Below are 22855 nucleotides of genomic sequence, written 5' to 3' on the forward strand. Positions count from 1 at the left end.
GGTGTTTCATGGCTTTTCTGATGCTGAATTTTGTGTTCTAGAGAATTTTCTTTTTTTTCTTATGAATTTTATTTTTAAATGCCATAATTTCTTCCTTCCTCTAGAATTCTGTTGTGTGTTTACTGCTGGGTCTTTCCTAGCTGATGGCTCTGGAGCCATTGGCATCAGTAAATATGTTGTCATTGACTTAGTTTTGAATAGGATTGAGAAGGCTTTGGTCACTACAGGGACAATTCCTGTTATTACTGAAATATGTTCTACACGTTTCCATGTGAACGTCTCTCCATGGTGAATACACATTGGTAATAACCAATTACATTGGTAATAACCAATTACCAATTGGTTATACGTGATGTAGACACGTGTCTATATGGGAAGAAAGTCTGAAAAGAAGTGACATTAGAGGACACACTGGTAGTTGGACGAAGGTTAGTGAACTCTGTTTAATAGATGACAAAAAAAAAAAACAAAAAACAAAAAACACCTTGTATTTGAACCTTGAAACAGAGAGATTTGTAATCAGTCTTCTTGAGACATTCTACCTCTTCTCTCTAATTTCATCCTGATGCTGAGCACACAGAAATGCTGTAGTTGTGGGCATTTCAGAAAATGGATATACAGCCTTGCTGGCTTCCCATGCTGCCTAGAGAGCTGCTTGTTCTGAATGTTGGTGGCATCCACCCATCCCCAGTGCAATTTATAACTTCAAGTGCAAGCCAAGTTAATATCCTAGCAGGTCTCTTAATTAGTTTTGCCTCCAAAGAGTCAACTCCAGGTCATTTTTTTTCCCATAAATCCCATGTCACCACCCAGAAGTCTTGACTGCTTATTAGAGCATAGCAATACTGAACAGTATCCAGATGATTTTTTATTTTTTTTCCTTTTCCAGGTATGTTAAAACTTACCTGCTTCCAGACAAAGCTAGAATGGGTAAGAGGAAAACCTCGGTGAAGAAAAGGACAGTGAATCCCATTTACAATGAGGTGTTACGGGTAAGAACACCTATCTGCTCTGAAAACCTATGCGGTACCAGGGCAGGTCTGGAATGAGCCTGCCTTCTTGGCTGGGCTCCTTCACCTGCCTCTTGCTGCACTGCTCTCCCCTTGGGTTGTGAGAGAAACTGGAGAAAGAAGTTGAGCGACCTGACTTCTCTTTCTTCCTCTAGTACAAAATAGAGAAAATGGTATTGCTTATCCAAAAATTAAACCTCTCTGTTTGGCACAATGACCCACTGGGACGTAACAGTTTCCTGGGAGAGATTGAAATAGACTTGGCCAGCTGGGACTGGAGCAACAGGAAACTCAACTGGTACCCGCTGAAGCCCCGGGTAAGTGCAGCTCAGCTCCAATCCTGCATCCCAACCCAACCCTGAAGCCTGAAGTGGCAGAAGTCCTTCCTGGCAACCTTGCTCTGAATCCTCAGGCTTTTGGTTCTGAAGGACTGAGTATGAGAGCAAAACCACAAAGTAAGGAGCTGTCCCAGCCATACAATAGCAAAGTTTGTCCATTTGTGCCCCTGCATTAAACTCAAAAGCTGTTTGCCCTGCTGTTAACAAAAGCCCTTTCTTAGTCAGTCATAACTCTTTCTGTTTCAGAGCCTTTCTGCTGTTAATGGTGTGGATCATCGAGGAGTGATGAATTTGTCTATTAAGTACGTCCCTCCAGGAAGTCTAGGTAAAATTCATTTCATACATTAAGAAGCATTGCCTGCATGTTGGCGTGCAGCTCGCAATGCCTCATCTGTATACGGGCTTGTTAAAGAGTAATGTCATTCGAGCAAGATCTTAGAGATGAGGGGCAACCACCAGTGCTTAGTAGTGCCACCTGCAGACTACATCACATCTGGATTTAGGAGGAAACAGGGCAAATGGAGGGAAGGTTCAACAACCTTAACCTCACCAGCTGTTATGGACACTGCAAGCACTGTTGGGTGCTGTGATGCTGTAGCAGCAACACACAGCCCCTCTTACTGTGGGGCAGGTAGGAGGTCGGGTTTGCCCAGCAGAGCCTTTTCCTTTCCTGCTTCAAAGCAGCACGGGCAGGTTATGTCAATGACTGGCAGTCCTCTGCAGCTGCACAGCTGCAAGTAATGCTGCGGCATCCAGGCAGAGGAATGCAGAGCTCCTAGGGATTGAGTCTGCAGAGAAGTCACATCACTGCTCCCTCAGGTTGAGGGAGCAGGATGCCTGTTTTCTTGCTAGCTATTGCAGGAACTGACCCCAGAGTTTTTCTCTTGTTCTAAATGTCAGGTCCCAAGAATCCTCCTTCTGGTGAAGTTCACATTTGGGTCAAAGATGTCAAGGACCTGCTGCAGTTGCGTCCTTCTGGAGTAGACTCTTTTGTGAAATGGTAAGTGCCTGAGCACTGTCTTGGCTTAGATGGGTCTGTGCCTCCATGGAGCAGTACGTTTTTTTCTCTTTTCTCAGGCTCACTCACCTGTGTTTCCATACTGTAAAGCTGTGTAGGAGAGAATTGCCCTTGTTACTCTCCTGTGGCTATATTAGAAAAAGATTTGCTGTGGTAAAGCTCTGTCTGTGACTCCCTCAGCCTCAATAACGCCTGAGTGAAAGGAAGATGGGGGACCCTGTACCTTGCTTTGGTGTTTTCATATGAAGTTGTGAATTTTGAAGTGATAAGGACTTGCACGCAAAGTTTGGGAATGTGTTAGGGACTTGCCAGAACTGACATACGTGCAGTTGGATCCTGCTTTGATCTTGTCCAGAATTCAGTGTGTGCATGTGTTCTGCAGCCTGTGACATCAGTACTGCCTGTTATATGACAGGAGGTGCTACAAATACTTCAAAAATTTAAAAGTAACTCAGATTTTTAAGATTTTCTGGCTCTTTGAAGTCCTCACTATATTTTTGTATGTTTTAAGAAAGTATTCCTGCAAAAATGTTTGTTGCTCAGGAAGCTTAACAGTCTGTTTTGAAATGATCTTTTGGGCATTTGTTTGATGAATAATTATGAAAACAGAAATATGTGAGAATAGTGTCCATTTTTAAAATGTAAAGTGTTACTTTGAAAAAAAATGCCTAAAGTAGGAAATTTTAAAGTAAGTACCCTTCCTTCCTAAAAATGTTTGCTTTAAAATTTATTTTCCTGGGGGTAAAAATAGCCCAGGGATTATCAGAGAATCATAGAATGGTTTGGGTTGGAAGGGACCTTAAAGCTCATCTGATTCCAACCCCCCTGCAATGGGCAGGGACACTTTCCTCTAGACCAGGTTGCTCAAAGCTGCACGCAACCTGGCCTTAAACACCTCCAGGGATGGGACATCCACAACTTCTCTGGGCAACCTGTTCCAGTGCCTCACCACCCTCAAAGCACATTATAAACATTTCTCATTAAATCTATAGAGATTTCTTACTTTGAAATCCAGTTCCTCCTTTCTCCAGGCATGAGCCTTGTTTAGACCTGGAAGTCTGTAGGAACGACTCAAACCTCATGTGATACTCCATACTACATGCTGTCCTTTTTCTTCTCTCAAAGCTATGTGCTTCCAGACACGAGTAAGAAGAGTTACCAGAAGACCCGAGTCATAAAAAGAGACACAAACCCTATTTTCAATCACACTATTGTGTATGATGGCTTTCATACAGAGGATCTAAAGGATGCATGCGTTGAGCTGACTGTGTGGGATCATGAAAAACTAACCAACCATTTCCTTGGAGGAATCAGGCTGGGCCTTGGGACAGGTAAGTGATTTCAGTTACATTAAATGAATACTTTTACTCTATTGCTGAGCCATGAGGTATAATGGAAAGTTGCAGGAAAATTCCTGTTGGTGAGAAACCAGGTATAGGGAATCTCAGTAATTGTTTTGTGTCTTGGTACTTGCTCTGTGTCGGGGTTGTAGGGGGCCCTGGTACTGCGATAGCAACCCTCTCTGCCCGCATTTTCTCCCAACATCAGCTCTGAGGTTCAGCAAAACTCAAGAATCGGCTTGAGTCCAGTAGAATCCAGACTGCATTACAAATCAACATTATATTGCTGTTCCTTCCAGTGAAGAGCGCTCAGAGCTGAAGACAAGGAAATTGAATGCCATGTGAGACAGCACCACCTGGTGACTCCATCATCACCTCCTCCCTTGAAATGCTTTAATAAGAGCAGCAACTAATATTTGAAAAACAGGGCTAGATGCACTAGTTGTTCTGGTCTCAGTCATTACTGAGAGAACATCAGCATTGATTAAACCACAAATTGAAAGAAATTGAGTTTTCCAGGAGTAGACTGAGGTGTTGTTTAGTTTTTTGTTTGTTTGTTTGTTTTGTTTGTTTGTTTTTGGTTTGTTTGTTTTCTTCTTTTGATTTTACTAATTTAGATGATGAAATGCTGAAAGAAAACAGCGGAGGTGCCATTTGCTACACTGGAAGACAGTTGCTGTCTCTGGGAGTTTATGGCATGAGTTTCCAGTTGAAAGAAGGACTTAAACCTGTGGTTAGCTGGAAGTGTTTTACTTCATTGGGGTTACTCACCCTAGAAGATAGGAAAATTCCAATATTTTTAAGCCTAAGCTGGAAAAAATGGATGGGACTATCTCCCATAATCAAGTCCATCATGGAGGTTTTGTCCCTCTCTAACCATCCTGTTCCAGCTTTCAGTGTACCCCCATACCTAGGCTTTGATGGATAGCAAGTTCGTCTTTGTATTTTGGCAAGTGGGATATCTAAGGGTTTTTAAACAACGTATACTTACTGCGAAGCAAGAGGAGTCTCTGAGAGATGAAAGACAAACAGAAGCTGTCAGAGCTTTGTAATAAAGAGTCACTGTCCCTTGAGGGTATCAGGAAGAGGCTTATTGTAGCTGGAAGGTCTGCCTTGCAGGTACACTTGTTTATTGGATTTGCTTGTGTGTTCTCTGTTTTCACTCTCTAGCATGTCACCAGAAGGGTTGTGAATTATCTGGTGGGAAGTGGCAACAAAAATAAGTTCATAAACAAGATTTAAAAACACCAACCCTAAGATTAGCTGTGATCCAAATTTAGACCTTTATCTAATTGGCAAGCAGTTGGCATGTGAAATTTGGTTGAATAAATTAACTTGGAATTAATGTACACACTTTTACACTATCGTATGTTTTATTCCTATAAAAACAAAGTGTAGAGCAAGAGAATTTTGACAAGTATCTCCCCCCCCCCATCCATAGCAAGATCGAGGGGAAGACCAAGCCTTGTAGAACTTCTTTACCATTCTGAAAGGTGCAATAAAGGGCTTGAGCCCAATATTATTTTCCTTGGAAGGTTATATTTAGGGTTCTTGTGTTTTGGGGCTTTTACAGTGACTATATTCTGAACTCTGGTGTAAAATGGAGATCATTAGCAGAACAGAAGGTGCTTACAGTGGAACTTGGTGAGAGGAAGTCAGCATCTTTTAGGTTAAGACCCTACCTGCAGCAGTTACATCCCATTGAGTATTTTTTGCATGGCGTAGAACTTCCTCAGGCAGCTCCTGACGCTGTTGTCTCCTCATTTTTCTTCAGGTTTGAGCTATGGCATCTCCGTGGACTGGATGGACTCCACGCAAGAGGAGGTGGCCTTTTGGCAGGAGATGATGTCTGCTACCAATGAATGGATTGAGGGGTTGCTGCCACTGCGTTCACTGGCAGGGAGGAAAAAACTTAAATAACCTACTGTATGTTCTAGAGAAAGGCTGAACACATTTGTTAGAATTAGGAAACTTCCTGCCCTGAGGTGGATCGAGACTGTGGGGCCGGCAGGTGTCACTTTAATGAGGCAATTGATGGACAGCACTTTGGAAACGTTAAACATAAAGTACTAATTCCCTGACAGAGGAGCTGGAAGATGCCTAACTGACGCTATAGTTGATTTTGACCAAGAAGAAACTTTGTTTGCCTTTTTGCTTAATCATTTATATTCAGTGTATTTGAATTCCATTAAGCTCTGGGAACATTGTCAGGGAAGAGGAGGTATAGATATTTTATTTTTTTACTGTTCCTTGTGCTGTTTTTTTTTTTTTTTTTTTTTTTTTTTTTTTTTTTTTTTCCTGTGCAGAGATGTAGTTTTACTAAAGCAACAGCGTGGAATTACTCATATTTCCCAGCAAGTGGTACACTTTGTACTTGATGTAGAATTGCTCCAAGTCACCAGCCAGCAGTCTGAGAATGAGAACTTTGCGTTTGTTGCTGGTGATAACATGTCTGTAACGTGAGGGAAATTGAGATCCAAGGTGAATCCAAAGAAAGAGAGGACTATTTGAAGCAGAAAATGAAGCAGCCTGAGGAGGATAACAATGAGGAATTCAATGCATTAAACCTTTTCTGCTTTAAAATGAAAGAGAGAAGAGATGATCCTGTGGCTAGTGGGATTTTGCAACCAGGAGCTGCTTTCCTACCTGTCCCACAGGCTTCCTCAGTGACCTCAGGCAAGTTACTCAAGACAATTCCAGTGCAATATAAACTGAAGTGCTCACCCAAATGTAAAATATTGTTACATTGCTAATGGACCTAATAGCATCTTTGGAATGCCTTGTGTGCAACACATTTCAGTATGAAATAATGATGTAGAAAACAGTCTTGTGTTAGCCTGGCGCAGTGGGTCAGGAAGGAAAGGTCAGAACCACCGTGAAATTCAGGAGGTCTTGGCAACTGCTGGGAGAGAGGCAAGCAGGCAGTGAATGAAGACAAAGGGTAGCTGCAGAGCTGAGGCCTGGGGTGAACTTCTGCCTCTGCGTATCTTGCTGCCCTTCTTATCTACCTTTCACCTGATGCCTCAGCCTCTTGTTCGGAGCTGGAGTCACCTCCCTGTCAATAGCTTGCAAGAACTTTGTGTCTGGCGCACTAGCAGCAGCCGAGGGGCATTACAAATGCGTTTTGAAATGCAGCTGTGTAATTTTTACTTTGGATGTACATATTGCAATTAAATTGAATGGTTTTCTTTAGTCATCAGCTGGTCTCCTTGTACCTATCTTTAGCGTGGTCTGAGTAATGAAGTAGCAAGCAAAAGAGGTGTTATATTTTGTCATGTCAAAAAGAACCCAAGGACAAGTGAAATGTTGTGCAGAAATATTTTTTGTAGCTATCCCGTCTTAGATTCTGGTTCTGTGAATATTTTGATATTCGTCTTTAATGTATTGATTTTATTTTTAAACTCAAACAGGATTAATTTTCAGCTTCACAAAGATGGTTCTAAATAAATGGAAGAAAATATGTATGGTTGAAGTGACAAGACTTTTTCATGAAATGAAGACATTTGGGAGATAACTAGCAGCTTTAGTGGAAAAAAATATGGTTATGCAATTGGAAAAATATAAAACTTGAAAATGTACTGGTTATAGTAATGAAAGCACTAACAGAAAGTCTGTACAGCAACAGAATTAATTAATGACTAGCCTAATGAAGGACCTCATATGCATACATAGCGTGTCAACCCAAAGATACTTCGTATGGGCTCCAGCCTGGCATAATTTGTTTACCAAGATTTGGTCATTTATTACCTTTGTGGGATAAAATAGCAATTTGGGGCCATGGGTAAGAGTTTTTAAAGGATTAGCTTTACCTGTTTAGGTGCTGAACATGTGAATATTGATGCATAAATATGACTTAATTTCGACGAGGAGGCCTGCTTGTTGGAGTGGTTGGCTTGGTGCAAAGGAGTTACCTGCGGGACTGCTGCTCTCACCCCAGACTCTTCCTTGTCCTGCAGCCTTCCTCCCAGGGAGATTTCTGCTGTGGCTGCAGATGTGGTTGGTAATACCAGGGGCTTTGGCTCAGGCAGGTCCAGATCTCTCTCCAGAGGCTCCTTCGACTGCTCATCGTTGCAAAAATGGAGTCATCGTGCCTGCTCCTCCTCCTCCTCATGTGCACTATTAGCACACGCGGTTGTGATGATGTTGCCAACACTGCTGTTTACAGAAATGGAGCTGGAAGTGTTTGTTTTGTGTTTCAGAACATTAGCATCTCTTTCACTAGTGTTGCCAATAAAGGGAGAAAAAGGATGTCAGTGGGCCACTTTCATCCCAGAGTAGTTGCTTTTATGAAGTTGGCTGAGAACTCTGTGAACAAACTACTTCTGTATTCAGATTTCATTGAGGGTTTTTGTTAATCTTTCGCTAGCTTGTTTATTTAAATAAAGCCCTGATTAACTTAAGGAGCTTTCTTTGGCATTTAGTGGTTTATCAGAGTAAAAGATTACACTGCCAAACCACATACACATTTGTAACACAGCTGAAGCTGAGGGAGTAAAATTTCCCATGTCATATCTGTTTCACTTACTATGCAGAAAGCACTTTATCAGGAAAAAAAATAAAATAAAATTAGGCACTTTTATTGTCAGTGATGTGCAGGAGTGGAGGAGCTTGTGAATATAAGGGTAACAGCCTGTTTCTACGTGGCTTTCTGGCTGTATTTACTAGTTCATTGCAGAATAGGTTCAGCAAAGTTTCATAAGAAGGCAAGACTCAATGCTTATAGTAAATTTGTTTTAAGACTCATTTCCCTGAATGTGAGCATGCAGGTACCAGCAGGAATCTGTGCTGATGCCAACATCTAAGTCGTGGTGCCATGTCCTGCTGTCACCGATCTCTTGCTGGATGCAGAAGTAACCCCAAGGAGTGAGTAGGCTGAAGGGTTGCAGGCTGGTACCCTTAGGCACTATCTGCTGAAAATAAAACAAAAATCTGTGACTACAGTAGAGGTGGGCAACTGCTTTCCATACATGTTCTGCATCTGAGACTACATGTGCTGCTTTTGAGCTTATGCCTTATCTATACAACTTTTTCTTGGAGATCTTTACAAGCAAGAAAATAAGAGAAGGCAAGATTCTGGGAGTATTTCTGTCTACTCAGGCAAATATAATATGTGGCGTACATCCAGTTGAAACTGTACATATTACAGGTATCAGAAACTACCCAAAAATACATGTAGTTCAGAAACTAAAGAAGAGAAAGAAAGAATTGCTGAATCTTGAACAATATCCAGTGAATGAGTGTCTCAGAGGAGATGGAAAATAAGTGGTTGAATTAATTATCCATTACTAAATATTTGCTCAGCTTTATCCTTCACCAAGGCAGGAAAAAATAAGTTGTGGTGATTCGAGGAGAAAATGATGCTGGCTAAATGAACCCATGTGATAATATCTATCAAAATATGAAATGCTGTATTTTTGAAAGCTTGTTAACTTAGAAATGTATCAAATAGACCGGTTTATGAAAAAATGAATAAATAAATACACTGGTTCCTGATAAGAGCGTTCATATTCAGCACCAGGTTGGTTGGTTGGTTTTGTTTGGCTGTTTTGTACTTGCTGTAGCTTTCATAGCTGGATCCTTTTTTTTTTTTTTTTTTTTTCACCTGCCTATTTTCCGCCCCTCAGATGTCCTAGTTGTCTGCTGTTATTGTTAAAACAGATGCCCAGGAGGAGATGCCCCTCGGTGTTGCCATGAAGATTTTCTCAAGACATTGTGAAACTCACTGTAAAGCACCCTGCAAAAGCGCGTTTGCAGAGATGCCATAAGGTATTTGTTGCTGGAACCGTGCTGCTATCTCAGCAGTGCTGCTGCTGCACAGGATCTTACTGACACGTGGGAAGTTCCCAAGATAGAAATCCCTTCCCGTGGGATCTGCCAGGAGGATCTGCCACTTCTTTCCAGGGGGTGCGCTTTTATGGGAGGCTCTGCCACAAGGAGCAGCTGTCCCAGTGAGGGTCTGGGTGAAGTCTGTGGGGCCACAGGGGGGCTTTGAGTGTGTTTTGTATTGCAGTGCCAGCTCCTGCTCTGCTGTGAGCAGAAGAGGACTGATTTGCAATGAGGTTTTGAGCAAGAGCAGGTGACATGAGGGTGCCCATTCCTACCTTTGGGGTTTTTGCCAGCTTCTCCCACCCTTCTGAATGGGTTGGTCTGGAGGGTGCTGGGCCATCTCAGAATGGTGCAAAACTGAGCCTCAGCCTCCAGGAGGGCCATGGAGAACTCACTGTCAATGGCTTTCTTCTGGGGAGTGACAGGCATGGAGAGCTGGAAATGTCTCCACCAGTAGGCCTACAGGAGTTCAGCAGCCCTAGACCAACCTCCCTTTTATTTTGCATTAATTTCCCTGTCAATCCACAGAAACTCCTCCTGTCAGATAGTAAAATCTGAATGAAGTTAGGTGAAGATGTTAGCAGGCGCAGCATCGTCCTAGCAGGGGTGTAAAAACGCTAGTGGGAGCAGGGGCTGAGCTTGCAAGGTTTGCTCGTCACACCGGGTTTGTGCCCAGAGGACTCCAGCTGGCAGTCCTGCTGGAGATGGGTTGGCAGTTGTGGCGTGCTTAAGCAGGCAGATACTTGCTCTTTAAAATGCTGTAAAATCATATTATGGCTGGACTTGTCCCTGGGCTGTGGCAATCCAGGCTCCAGTGTGGACCAAAGTTAGCTAAACCAGCCCTGCTTTGATAGATTGCCCTAGGAGGAAAGGAAGGAGGCCTGAGGATGAAGGCAGTTCCCCACTGCTCAGTTGTCAGATTTTTTGCCAGGGCTGCAGTCAGGATTTAGTGAATTACTTGGTGGCCTTTATTGTACACAATGCAAAATGTGTAACTCCACAAAGCCACAGTCCTACCCCCTGCAGTACCTGAAAGACCCCTACAATTAGTCTTCAGCAAGCTTTGCAGTTTCTGATTTAAAAAAAAAAAAAAGGCTTGGGTTTAGAGGCATGGAGCAGCTCAAATACCAGCATGCTTTGCCTTTTCTTACTGTACAAAGCTGCCTGTGCTGTCATTAAACTTGAGGTGCTACCAGTAGGAACCGAAATCAGATCTCATGCATCTAACAACCCATAATGCCATCCCGCTAGTTGCAAACAATCCCAAGTAGCTCTTGAGCTGTAAGCAAGCACCCTGAGCACTGGGCTCAGAGGGGCAGCTAGGGAGCTGTGTTCTGGTAATGTCAGTAGCTCAGACACCCACTCTGTAGGAAGAAAAATCACAATAACCTCTTCTCCTCTCCTCCTCTCTCTCCTACTCACCATTACTAATTTATCGTGATTGTAATGGTTTCTATTTGCTCTAAGCAGATCCTGTTCCCTTCCTAGGAAGACCTGAACAGCTACAGAGACATAATATTCCCAGTGGAGGATCTGTTTTTGGATTCAGCCAGCCTCAGGCAGACTTAATGATCTTTAGATGGGAGCCCCCCCTTTTTCGACTAGCCCACCCATGCCCATTTTAATGTGATTGTAATCTGAAATCGGACACTGGGAAGTGCATCTGGATTAACCCATCCCATGGTAGTGAGCCGACTTTTAATTTATTCTACCAGGGAAACCTTCTGAAAATGTTTTACGTCTCTTCAAAAACCCAGCCAAAGCTTGCTCCTTGCACAAGCTGCTGGTGCTGGAGGCTGAGTCCTGCATGCACCTCTGGCTATTTCACAGCACTCAGCCTGCGTCTGCTCGACTGTTTCTGGTGTGATCCCACCTGCTGCTCTGCCACAGAAGTCGACCAGTGCAACAGGCCCCTCAGCCCAGCCAAAAGCCGAGGGACAGAGGCATCATCCTGTGGCTCTTGGTGATCAGCCCTGCCTGTGCTTTCCCCAGGCTACTCTTGTTGGATTTAGGGCTGTCACCTTGTCACAAAGTCCTAAATTATGCTCCCCGTGCCTGCTGTCAGCATGGCTGTCAGTTCCTAAGCACCGTGTAGTGCCCTTGGCTTTACACTTGTCTGCACCACCCAGACTAACTGTGAGCATCCTATAAATAAGAAACATTAATTTGCTTACTACTTTCCCTCTGCCCCAGGTTTTACAGGGGCACACAGGAGCTAGCAGGTCAGGGGTACCATCATGTCCCTGTCAGTGGTGCAATCTGTCTTGATGTCACATCTCCTGGGCATGCCTAATTTTCCAGGGCTGTTTGTTTGGAACTAGCTAATAAATTGCTGTTGTGAGCCAGCCCCGTTGTGACCTGTAACTCTCGTAAGTGCCTGGCCTGGCCTGTTTGGTGTCATGTGCTCCCGGGGCTCCCCTTGGGTGCAGTTTATCTCATTGGTGCTGAGCGGGGCTGGGAGATAAAAACCCCCGAGGGCCAGGGGACGTCTGCCTGTGCTTTTGGGTGCCTCGCTCGCACACTGCCCCGTGCAGGGTGGGCACAGGCTGGGGCTGTCCTGCACGGCTCCTGTGCAGGCAGCCCCGCAGCGAGGGACAGCTGATTGATTGTGTGTTTTGTAGCCTTGGAAACTGAAAGGGCATTAAAATTGCATAGTGTGTGCGGTGCTGATGCACTCTCCTCCTCGTAGTGCTGCCATCGGCTTGGAGACAGCTTCGATCTCCAGCTGAAAACCAAGAGGTACAAAGGGCACCAGCAGGTTTTGGGGAGAGAATAAACTACAACCAAACAGCAAAATATTCAGAGGGAAGGATCTGTGGGTGGCAGTGCTGGAGTCCTGGGGCAGGGTCTGACTTTCAGCCCCACCACTGTGGGGCCAGACGTGCCCTCCCTGTGCTGTGGTTGTTTCGGGCAGCTTTCCCCCAGCACTAGTGGCACTCACCGTCCTGTCCCTGCCAATAAAACCGCTTTAGCATCAAATCTAGGTTACTCTCCCTTCCCGACACCAGATTTTCCATTTTCTAAAATAGTACCAGAACGACGGCTCTCCCAGGATCCTGTTTGCTCCTACCTGCCCTGTTGCTGCCCATTAATCTCGTGGCTGCCTGCTCACGCAGCGGGTGTTCATCTATACACGTGTGGTAGAGGAGGTGAAAGTACCATCTGCGTCATGGGATCCTGGGGGTTTATTTGCTGGGAAAACGGGTCCCTGATGCTCTGGGAGTGCCAAGGTTTTTCCTCTAGACCCAACTGGGATCTAGATCTGCCGGGCGCCATCCCACCCATCTGTGCCCTCCCTGGCTCCTCGCAGCCTGGGGAAACTCAGGGCCCTTCAGCTGCTCCCCGTCAGGGCTCATGCTGCAGCAGCGCAGCTGAGCCCAGAGTCCCCCAGAACCCCCTGTCTGGATGGGTGTCCCCTCCTGGGGTCCCCTCCTGCCACCAGAAACTGCCAAAAAACAGCCGCCGGATCTGAAGAGAAACCACACTGAAACCTGTCAGAGAAACGGACCGGGGAGGTGGTGAGTGTGTGGGGAGGAGGAGCGAAAGGAAAAGGGTTCAGAGAAACCACAATTTGTTGTGGGCTTGAAGTAATGGGCATCCAACGCTCAGAAATCATACAGCTAAATGCAACAGATCCCCACAAAGCCGTGCTGGCAATGAGTCACTGGTTAATGTACTGGTAACTTGGATTTATAGGTTTAATATTTTTTCTGTTGCTGTGCAGATTGCTTCATCAGTTTTCTTTCCTGTCCTGAGGTACTGTAAAATAGGATCTTTTGGGTTGGTTGTTTTTTAATAAATGTACCATATTTCAAGGAAAACGTTCCTTGCCATTTTTCCCCAAGCCTTGAAGCGGTCTCTCTGATGTCCTCGTCCAATTTGCAGGCTGGCTAACTACCTCATACCTATACAAATGCCCTTTTTTGAGGATTAAAGAAGTATAACAGTCACTGCGAATGCGTTTATTTCAATAGTGGTCATGCAGGCAGGGCTCTTGAATGAAATAAACTTATTAAAAAACATGTTTCCTAAATAATAATAAAGTTTGATGCTTATTTAACTTAATACACACAACATAGTCAAGATTTTTAATAATTACGTGTGAGCGTTTTCCCTTCCAGAGACCACAGCTCTGCTTTGGAGGCGCCCAAGAAGCTGGAGCTGGGCCGTACCCCCCGAGCACGGCACCGCTGCTGCTCGGGACGTGCCGAGCGCTGCCTGTGGCCGAGATCTCGGGGTCTGAGGCACATTTGGGGCGTTAGAGCTGGGGGGTGCCTGGGGATGTGTGTAAACGCTGCGTGATGGCAGACAGCGCTGCGGGTGCTGCTGTCGGGTTCCTGAGCAGTGCACAGGCCTGAGCACGGCTGCACAGAGCGAGGCAAAACTGACTGAGGCAAAACGGACTGAAGCTCTGTGGCGTTGTGGTACTGACGGTGCAGGTGTTGTCAGGGGTGAGGCTCTGCGTGCATCACGCATGTACACACGATGCAGCTCCGTGCGCGCTGCGTTTCGTCAGCCCGTTACTCACACACCGCCCCCCTGCCGGCCGCTGAGGGCCCTACCGAGAGGCGGGGTGGGGGCAGAGGCGCCGCGCACCGCGCTCCGCTCCCTCAGGCGCTGGGGAGAGCTCGGCAGCGGCAGCCCCGGCCCTGCGCCCCCCCCCCTCCATTCGGGGTCCGCCCGCACCCCGCTCCCCTCAGCCCGGGCTCCCCTCAGCGCTGCCCGCCCTCGGCCTCCCCTCACGGTCCCGCCCCGCTCCGCCCCGCCCGGCTCCCGCGGCGGCGGCGGCGGCGGCGGCGGTCGGGGCCCGGCGGCTCCTCCCGGCGCTGCGCTGCGGCGCGGCCGCCATTACAGCGCAGCCCGGCGGCAGCAGCGGGCAGGGCCGGGCCGGGCCGCGCCACGGGGCCCGCCTGAGCGGCGAGGCGGCGGCGGCCGCCCCCGGGCCGGGCATGGGCGGCTCGGAGGAGGCGGCGCGGCGGCGGCGGCGGCGGCGGTGCGGGCGCTGAGGCGGGCGGCGGCAGCATGGAGGCCATCTGGCTCTACCAGTTCCGCCTGATCGTCATCGGCGACTCCACCGTGGGCAAGTCCTGCCTCATCCGCCGCTTCACCGAGGGGCGCTTCGCCCAGATCTCCGACCCCACGGTGGGCGTGGATTTCTTCTCCAGGCTGGTGGAGATCGAGCCGGGCAAGCGGATCAAGCTGCAGATCTGGGACACGGCCGGCCAGGAGCGGTTCCGGTGAGCGGCGGGGCGGGCCGGGGCCGGCGGGCGAGACAAAGGAGCGGCCGCAGCCCTCGCCGTGGGTTGCCTCGCCTGGGCCCTCGGCGCTGCCGTGCCCCGGCTCGTTTGGCCGTGCGTGGCCGCGGGTGGGTGCCCTGGGGCAGGGGCAGTGCCGGGGGCCGCTCCGGCAGATTTGCCCCCGGACGAGCCCTGCTCGGGCTGTGCCGGCTCAGCAGGGCTGCGAGCCCGCCCTGGGCGGTGTTTGTCGCGCATCTCTGACCCTCAGCAGCCCTTTTGGGGATGCTCCCTCCGGAAGCACTCCTCGTGCCCCCAGGCCCTGCGCAGCTTCGCTGCCTTCATTGAAGAAACGACCCCTGCCCTGCCCTGCCCTGCCCTGCCCTGCCCCCGCCCCGCAGCCTTCGCTCGCATCTGTGGTGCTGGCGCCTGGCCCGGGCTGTGCCGTGCTCGGGCCCTACGCAGGGACAGGTTTTTTTGTCTGGTCCCTCGGGCTCGGGGCTGGTGCTTTATGCTGCTGTGGCGCTCCGTTGCGTCAGATCCCAGCTTCAGGTCTTCAGAAAACACGGCCCTGTGCCGACCAGTGCTCGTGCCTGCGCTGCGAGGAGCAGAAGCTGTCAGATGGCTTCAGTTCGCTTTCTCCAAAATGCCAGGAGGTTCGGGGCCCTGGAGGCTGCTTACCCTTCGTGCTGGTGCTTGACACAGCCTGGCTGCAGGTCGTAAGCACGATGAGCAGGCGACCTTCAGCACAAGGGCAGGCTGCGCCGGGCAGCAGCATTCAGCAGAAAGAGCGTAAGGGGCAGGAGCAGTGACGGACACAAAACCAGGCACTCTGCCGCTTTGGAAGGCCCTCGCCAAAGTGCAGACTTAAATTCCCAGTGTGAAAGGCCAGAGCGAAGTGAGCAAACCTAGCTGCCTTCCTGGTAGACTGTGAACTATGACAAAGTTGGGCGAAAAAAATCTGTTCTGTGTTTATCTCTTTCAAGTCATCATTAACCCTGTGAGAAATCGTGCCCCTTAAAGCTCCTGAGCTTCTTCTGCAGGCTGTTTCTCTTGTCAAAAGGCAAAATACAGCTTTTGGGGGGATAAGCAGAAGCCTCTCAGACTTCTGGGCATAGGCAAAAAGCATGGTGGTGCACGTGCTCTCCGGAACCCTTAAAACTTTTTTGTCATAGTGCAGGAAAGCTCTTGAGAAGGAAATTCTTCAGAATAACCTCCCCCTTTTCACAGAGCTCTCAATTTTTAGCATTTCTAGCCGGCTCTGCATTACCTTAAAGGCTGTCCCACAAGAAAGTAACCACTGTAGTTATCTTGAAGACATCATCTTGAAGACACCTTGTTGGCATTTGCTGGTCTGCATCTGTGCTATGTTTTTGCTCTTCCTGACCCCTGTTGCGAGTTGTCTCACTGTCAATAAGGCTTAAATTGTGGTTAAGCATGTGCCTCGCTGTTTGGCTGGATCAGCCCCAACACCTTGCTCTTTGGGGCAGCGCTGAGGCTGTTCTGGAGCTGTCGAAGAGCAGGGTCCGTTTCTTCCTGGATCCAGCAGGTTTTGCCCACGTCGGGTTGCTCAAACACTCCACTTTCTTGTCTGAAACGTGATGTTGTGTAATGCTAACAAAAGGAGAAGCATGTGCAGCCCTCACCCGCTGGGAATGTGTACCACCACCTACAGAAGAGCTGCTTCCCTCCAGCTGGCAGCTCTCCCTTGGCTGAGAGGGAAAGACTCGAACAGACAGCAGAGGACCCCAGGTACAGGAGCCCCACCATGAGTACACAGCAGAGCAGAGGAGGCTTCCCACACAGAGGCAATACTTTTCTGTTAAAATTTGGTTAAAATAGGTGCGAGTAGCCCCACTGCTCGGCTGTGGTGCGAGCGTGGTGGGGTGAGGGGTGGCAGGAGCTGGGTAGGGGTCTGGGAGGGAGCTGCGCAGTGACGGGCAGTGTGAAGGCAGCGTAGCTCGCCTCCTGCGGCTCAGTAAGGGAAAGCCTGTGGAAAAGGCTTTAAGAAAAGGCACTGAGACCTTCACCTAGTTTTACCTCAACGCAGCGTTCAGCTTAGATCCCATCATGTCTTTCAGGAGTACCTGAGGCATCGGTGATGCTGGCAGGAGCAGCCAGGGCTGATGCGCTGAACGCAAGGGAGAAGCAGAAATGCCTGTGACAGTGGTGGGGGGCGGGATTCAGAGCACCAGTATCTGCTTGCAGCTGGCTGGATAGCAAAAGGCAGATCTAATCCCCTCGGTTCCAAATGTGCAGAGCTGCTGTTGGCCCTGGGCCAGATAACGGAGAGGAAGAAGTTGTCCAAGCGCAGCCAACTCTCATTTTTTTTCCCCATTTCTGGCTTTCTTCAATTTTGGCTGTGGATTTTCATTCATTGCATGTCTGTTGATAAAGCAAACCTTGAAAAAGCCAACCAGTCCTTTTTGGGGCAGTTTCACTAGCTATGCACATTGTGGGACAGAACAACCTCTAACAAGAGTCTTGAATGATTGAAGACTTGTCCCAAGGTAAAACTGCAGCAGTGCTTACACTTTCCCAGCAAGAAAAGTTCATGTCCCAGTGCAAATTCCTCCAGGGACTGAAATCGATCAGTGCTTCTGGATTTAGAACTAATCCATGACTTTGCAGAAACACCAGGTTTACAGCATCTTGCTTTTCCCACGTGTAGCAGTTGTTGAACTGCATTCTCTGTAGCCCTGTTAGCTGCTGGCACGGTGCTTCTGGCTGCATTGAAGAATCGTGGAAGATGCTCTCCAGCTCTCAGCCTGGGGTTTGGGGGGCTTCTGTTACTGTTCAACATTTTCAGGATTTGGGAAGAACAAGACCAACACTAATGCAGATTCCCCTTGGAAGCTGTTGTATCAGCTTGCTGTTACGTGGGGGACCAACCTGGCTGCTCCTGTTGGCGTTAGCTGGGGTCGTGCGTCCCGGCAGCTTGACAAGGGGCAGGAGGCACCGGGTGGATGTCTGTGTGCGTGTGCCGAGGCCCTGGGTGGATGCGGGGTGTGCAGCTCCATGGGGTGCCTTCAGACTCTGTGGCTTCGTTCCTTGCCTTTTATATTCCTATCCGTGGGTGTTTGGTCCAGCTAAACCCTTTGAGTTATTACAGTGCTGCTGAACCGATGGGTCAGCCAAACCGATCCAGGGACGGAGATCAGATGGCGGGGGGGCTCATTCGACTAATGGCAAAGAGCAGATGGAAAGCCTCGATAGACAGGAGAGGCCAAAAATGCTGTACGGGGATGTTCTGAACAGAGCAGTAATTTATCAGTGGAGCGGTTGCCCAAGGATGATGTTTTTAAGCCAAAACTGGTTAGCGTTTTGAATGACAAGATCTCCAGAGCACAAGCCGAAGCAGTAAGACATGACCTGAATGGCATTCTCTGTCCTCTAGCCTGCAGGGCAGACAAGGTGGCAGTAATGCTGCTTTCTAAAGCGCAGACAAACGTTCAGAAGTGCCATGTTTAGGTTAAGAAAACAAAAATAACCAGAGAAATGAGCAAAAAAAAACACACACAAAACTTGCTGTGCCTTTTCTCCCAGCCAGCTGTGACTCACATGTTTCTTGTGGCTCATGCTTTTCCAGGTCCATCACCAGAGCCTACTACAGGAACTCGGTTGGTGGACTCCTCCTCTTTGACATTACAAACCGCAGGTCCTTCCAGAACGTCCACGAGTGGCTAGAAGAGACCAAGGTGCACGTCCAGCCCTACCAGATCGTCTTTGTTTTGGTAGGTCACAAGTGTGACCTTGACACGCAGCGGCAGGTCACCAGGCACGAGGCTGAGAAACTGGCTGCTGCTTATGGTATGAAGTACATTGAGACCTCCGCTCGGGATGCCATTAACGTGGAGAAGGCCTTCACTGATCTGACTCGAGATATATACGAGCTTGTTAAAAGGGGGGAAATTTCGATCCAGGAGGGATGGGAAGGGGTAAAGAGCGGGTTTGTCCCAAATGTAGTGCACTCTTCAGAAGAAGTGGTGAAATCAGATAGGCGGTGCTTGTGCTGAGCTCTTCTAGCGAGAAAAGTGGTGATGAACTCTACTAACCAAATGTACTTTACTAAGTGAACTCGGTGTGACAGAAGGGAGAGCGACACTCCCGTTGTGAACAGCCTCCCACCTTGTTTTGGACGCGAGGACAGCCCCAGGAGAGCGATGTTCTGTTCCATCTAACCTTCCAGAACCAGGGGTTACAAACCAAACGGCGAGTGAGCGAGGGTGCATGCAGATGTTGTAAGGAGACAGGCAGCAGAAATGAGGGGCAGCAGCAGGACACAGAGAGTACGTAAGCAGCTCTGAATGGGCTGGCACATGCCAGGGTACTGTACATGGCCTGTTTTAAGTAACTCTATAGCTCTGCGCTGGGTATTGAAGCCACAGTACAGCTAGTGTAGGAGTCTGACAAACTGGCAGACAGAGAGAAAGAAAGAAAGAGGACAGCTTAGTTTGTCTCAGCTGCTTATTACCAGAAAGGTGTAAAGGCAGCACGGGTACCATTTCCTCATAAGGCCAACACCACAAGAGAAGTTTACTGACATGGTATGCACACTTTTTTTTTTACTTTTTTTTTTTCCTCTCCTTACGTTCTTGAACGTAGTTAAATAGTAAAGACTATTCTGTGGAATTTCAAGAGGAAAATAGTTATTTTATTGATAATGAAAATTCAAAGGACCTCTCCAATAGTGCTTTTCTTGCTGTGCTGAACTGGGATTGCAAGTGGCAATGCCTGCTCCAGTAGTAAATTATTCAGTGCATTTTAAAAATATTTATTGCCTAGGTATGTACCCTGAACGTACCCCGAGTTCAGGGCTTTCCAGTAGAGTTACGTGGTCAGGAGCATAAAGAGAGACCCACGTGCTCAGATGCTGGGTTTTAAGGCTGGAATGTGGTGTCCAGGTGGGGCACGCCAACATTTCTGTCTTGCCAACAGCACTGTGCTGATATTTTGGGTGTCTTGCCAGCCAAGGCCAATAGGAGGAATGGAAAGGAGGGGGGGAAACAAACAAACTTGAAAAGCTTAACTCAGGTGTATCAGACATCCTCAAAGGTGAGATTTGCTTTTATAGAAGTTAAATAGCATGGAAAGCAACAGCTTCCATCACTACTTTCTGCTGTTAAAGTGTCATTTTCTTTCTCGGCATCTGTGGACGAAGAGAACTAGAACGGGGAAGGAGGAGCACAGAACAGAAGTGTGCGAGCAGGTGAAAAGGAAAGCCACACGACAAGCTCAAGAGTAAAATCTGTTTTCCTCCATGTTTTAATTTGACAAAAGAGGATCCATCTCAGGTTGGTCATGGTGGGTGGTAGCTGTTGTTACAAAAGCTCTGTGTAGGTGGCTGTTTTCTGGGAATGCTGTTCCCCACTTGAGCTTTGCTTCCTCTAAGTTTTAACCAGCTTTTGAACTGCAGCAGGGTAACTGGGCCCCTGTAGCAAAGTTCAATCTATTAAAAACAAACAAAATGATAGTGACTTTTTTACTTCAGTGTGCAAGCTTTATACACCAGACTACTAATGGGTGGGAGGGATTAGGTGAAACCACAGGAAGCATCTAGTGTTTGATTTTAGGCCTCTAAGTAGAAAAGAAAATAATTGTCACAGATTTTTAAGCTACCCCCATCAATGAAAGTGTGGGTCTTGATTGCTGTTGAGTTCAGATTATGTCTCCCTTGAACCTGTTCTAGTTTGCAGCACTTGGGTTGGTCTGTATGAATAATAATTTTAAAAAGGTTTCTGCATTTAAGCTGAAAAACAAACCAACCAACCACCCTGAAAATTAATTTATTTTTTTTTAAATGTTCTCATAGAATTCCAGTTCCTGGGCCCTGCTGGGAGGGCACCAGTTGCAAATGAGACTGAGGGAGGGGTGGCGATGGTCTAGCACCTTTCAGAAAGTTTGTCACTGCTGAGGCCCCCTGCTTAGTCTTGAATAGGCTACGAATACATTGAAAACCTCATACTAAGGCCCACTGAATTCCAGGCAGGTTCAGTGCTGGTCAAGTTGAGTGCCCTGAAGATAGAAAAAAAAAAAAAACTCTTTACAAAATCTCTTTCTAGGTAAGCAAAGCTGGAGAAGATTGATGCAGAGCACCACAGGAGCGTGGTTACCATGGGCTCTCTACCTTCAGCTTCTGCTGATGCCAGTGGAGAGCGCAAGGTTTGCTCAGACCGGGACTGTTAGTCCTGTTTTCACAAAGGCAAGGACAAACAAGTACAAAAGGGTCGTTTTTTTTAAATCTCTTCTTTCAAGGTCTGGCTATTCACAAGGTATGTCCTAGGTTGCCTACCTGAGGGTAGCAGCTGTCCTGAAGGGCAGAGCTCTACATTAAAGGCAGTTAAAACTTGGATCAAGCAGAGTTTTAGCAATAGTAAAATCCCGTAAGCCTCTGTGCAGGAACCTGGCCAGCAGGGAAAAGATCACTTTTCTCAAGGCGACCAATATTTTATTTAATGGGTTTGGACATTCCCCTTCTCCCTCTCTGGGCCTTTTTGCTCCCAGAGAGAAATTCCAGAAAACCTAAGTGAGTACCTTCAGGTCTTCAGAGTAAATATTCAATTAAAAAATACAAGTATCATAATTCTGACAAGGAACAGTACAGAAGGAAACGTATGCAGTCTTAACTACTTAGAGGTAATAAATGGTTATATTAAATGATAGAGAAATCATTATATACATCTTTTTCTAATTCCTTGCATTTTCTAGACAGCTTATTAAAATATAGATGTAGATTCATCTGTACAAAATTTGGAATGTTTTTTCTAAGATGAACTTACAGGCTATGCTCAGAATTCTTTTCTAACAACTGGTTTTAATGCTTTGACTTCTAGTACAAGAGGGATTTAGAGAAACCAGAAGGTCATACCCTTCACAGGATAAAGGTCAGGAGCTCTTTTACTCTAGGACAAAAATTTCAAAAAAAGGAAAAAAAAAAAAAAAAAAAAGCTAACTTTGTGGTCTCTACCACACGTTAAAAACAATCTGCATGTTAGGTTGAAATTGCTCTGAACCTCCAGAATAAAAGCATACTATACACTTTCCTCGCTTTCTGTTATGCACTGTAACGAAATGTGAAAATAATGCTGTATTTAGCTGTCTGTATGTGACTGGAAATATGCTTGTATTTAGCAAAATGGTTACTGTGATAATGTGAATTCTAAACTTGTGAAAAAACTCGGGTGTTTTTTTTTTTTTCCTCCTTTCCCCCTTCCCATTCTTACCAGTAAGCTATCTAGTACCTGTCCCACTTCTCTACAACAACCCTAACTGAAAATCTGGTATTTGACTGGCTCAACAATAAACACGATCTTTGCAATGCTATCTGCTATACATTATTGATCAGATCTTCAAAACCAGCCAGCTGCAGTGCTGAGAGAACCAATGCAACTCTAGAAACACTGGCCATTCTGAAACCAACAACACCCTGTTCCCTACAGCAGTACCCAAAAAAGCCGTAGTCTCTCCTGGAGGCGTCTCTCAGCAGGCAGGACATAGCAGCTAAGTAGCAGCCTAAGTAAAACCCTTGTTTGTACTCCAACAAAAACGTAATAGCAAAGGACAAGGCAGCACTGGACAGATCAGCTGTATGGAAGCCAGAGTTGTTTGTGAAATTTTTAACTTGGTATCAAGCAAACAAAAAACCTACACCCCAACCAGAGTTTTGAGCCATCTCACCTCTTCCTCCCGCAGCCAGATACATTTTGACCCTGCTGAGCAACTCCAGCTCTGATGCCGCCCACCTCCCCCACACCAGTACCAGCATTAGGTCATTGGGAGCTGCACACAGGCGGGTTTTTTTAGCTAGTGCATAAATGCTTAACTCATCATTTCATTGTGCACAACAAAGAAAAGCAATTGCTGCCATAGGACCAGCGAGGGAAGCAGCAGTGGGGGAGGAGGGGAAGTGCTTCAGCCTGTTGGGATCTCATTAGTCCAAATAGAAGAGAAAACTGCAAAAGAAATGAGGACGTGTTTGCAGCTGCCTCTCCTGTCATTGCTGATGCTCTTAAAAAGAAAGGGAGAGAAGAAGCCCACAGTGTGAGCAGCCCCAGCTTCAGCCTAGCATAGCAAAGGGCAGAGACCCCTG

At 47.1% G+C, this 22855-nt stretch overlaps 2 protein-coding genes across 7 annotated transcripts in view; both read left to right on the forward strand.

The window, feature by feature from the left end:
- Positions 1-9126, forward strand: part of LOC309882939 (synaptotagmin-like protein 2) — a 56155-nt gene extending 47029 nt beyond the window's left edge. For all 4 annotated transcript variants that reach the window (XM_082770477.1, XM_082770476.1, XM_082770478.1 and 1 more), the window contains exons 12-17: positions 890-992; positions 1166-1327; positions 1595-1673; positions 2249-2348; positions 3492-3697; positions 5481-9126. In XM_082770477.1, the coding sequence (XP_082626603.1) occupies positions 890-992; positions 1166-1327; positions 1595-1673; positions 2249-2348; positions 3492-3697; positions 5481-5626 (796 nt within the window). In that variant the 3' untranslated portion in view covers positions 5627-9126. The remainder of the gene's footprint in view (positions 1-889; positions 993-1165; positions 1328-1594; positions 1674-2248; positions 2349-3491; positions 3698-5480) is intronic.
- A 4381-nt stretch (positions 9127-13507) lies between these two features.
- Positions 13508-22089, forward strand: RAB39B (RAB39B, member RAS oncogene family). 3 transcript variants are annotated; one of them, XR_014318393.1, is made up of 3 exons: positions 13508-14769; positions 18356-20060; positions 20829-22089. XR_014318393.1 is itself a non-coding variant. In XM_082770677.1 (3 exons), the coding sequence occupies exons 1-3, from the start codon at positions 14555-14557 to the stop codon at positions 19933-19935; spliced, it is 444 nt and encodes a 147-aa protein (XP_082626803.1). In that variant the 5' UTR covers positions 13509-14554; the 3' UTR covers positions 19936-22089. The 3 variants fall into 3 exon arrangements, 2 of the variants coding, with proteins under 2 accessions (XP_082626802.1, XP_082626803.1); XM_082770677.1 differs by having other exon boundaries at positions 13509-14769; positions 18356-18576; positions 19928-22089; XM_082770676.1 differs by having other exon boundaries at positions 18356-22089.
- Positions 22090-22855: the final 766 nt, after the last annotated feature.

Source organism: Aythya marila, assembly GCF_965140915.1.
Source record: "Aythya marila genome assembly, chromosome: 13".
Taxonomy (NCBI): domain Eukaryota; kingdom Metazoa; phylum Chordata; class Aves; order Anseriformes; family Anatidae; genus Aythya; species Aythya marila.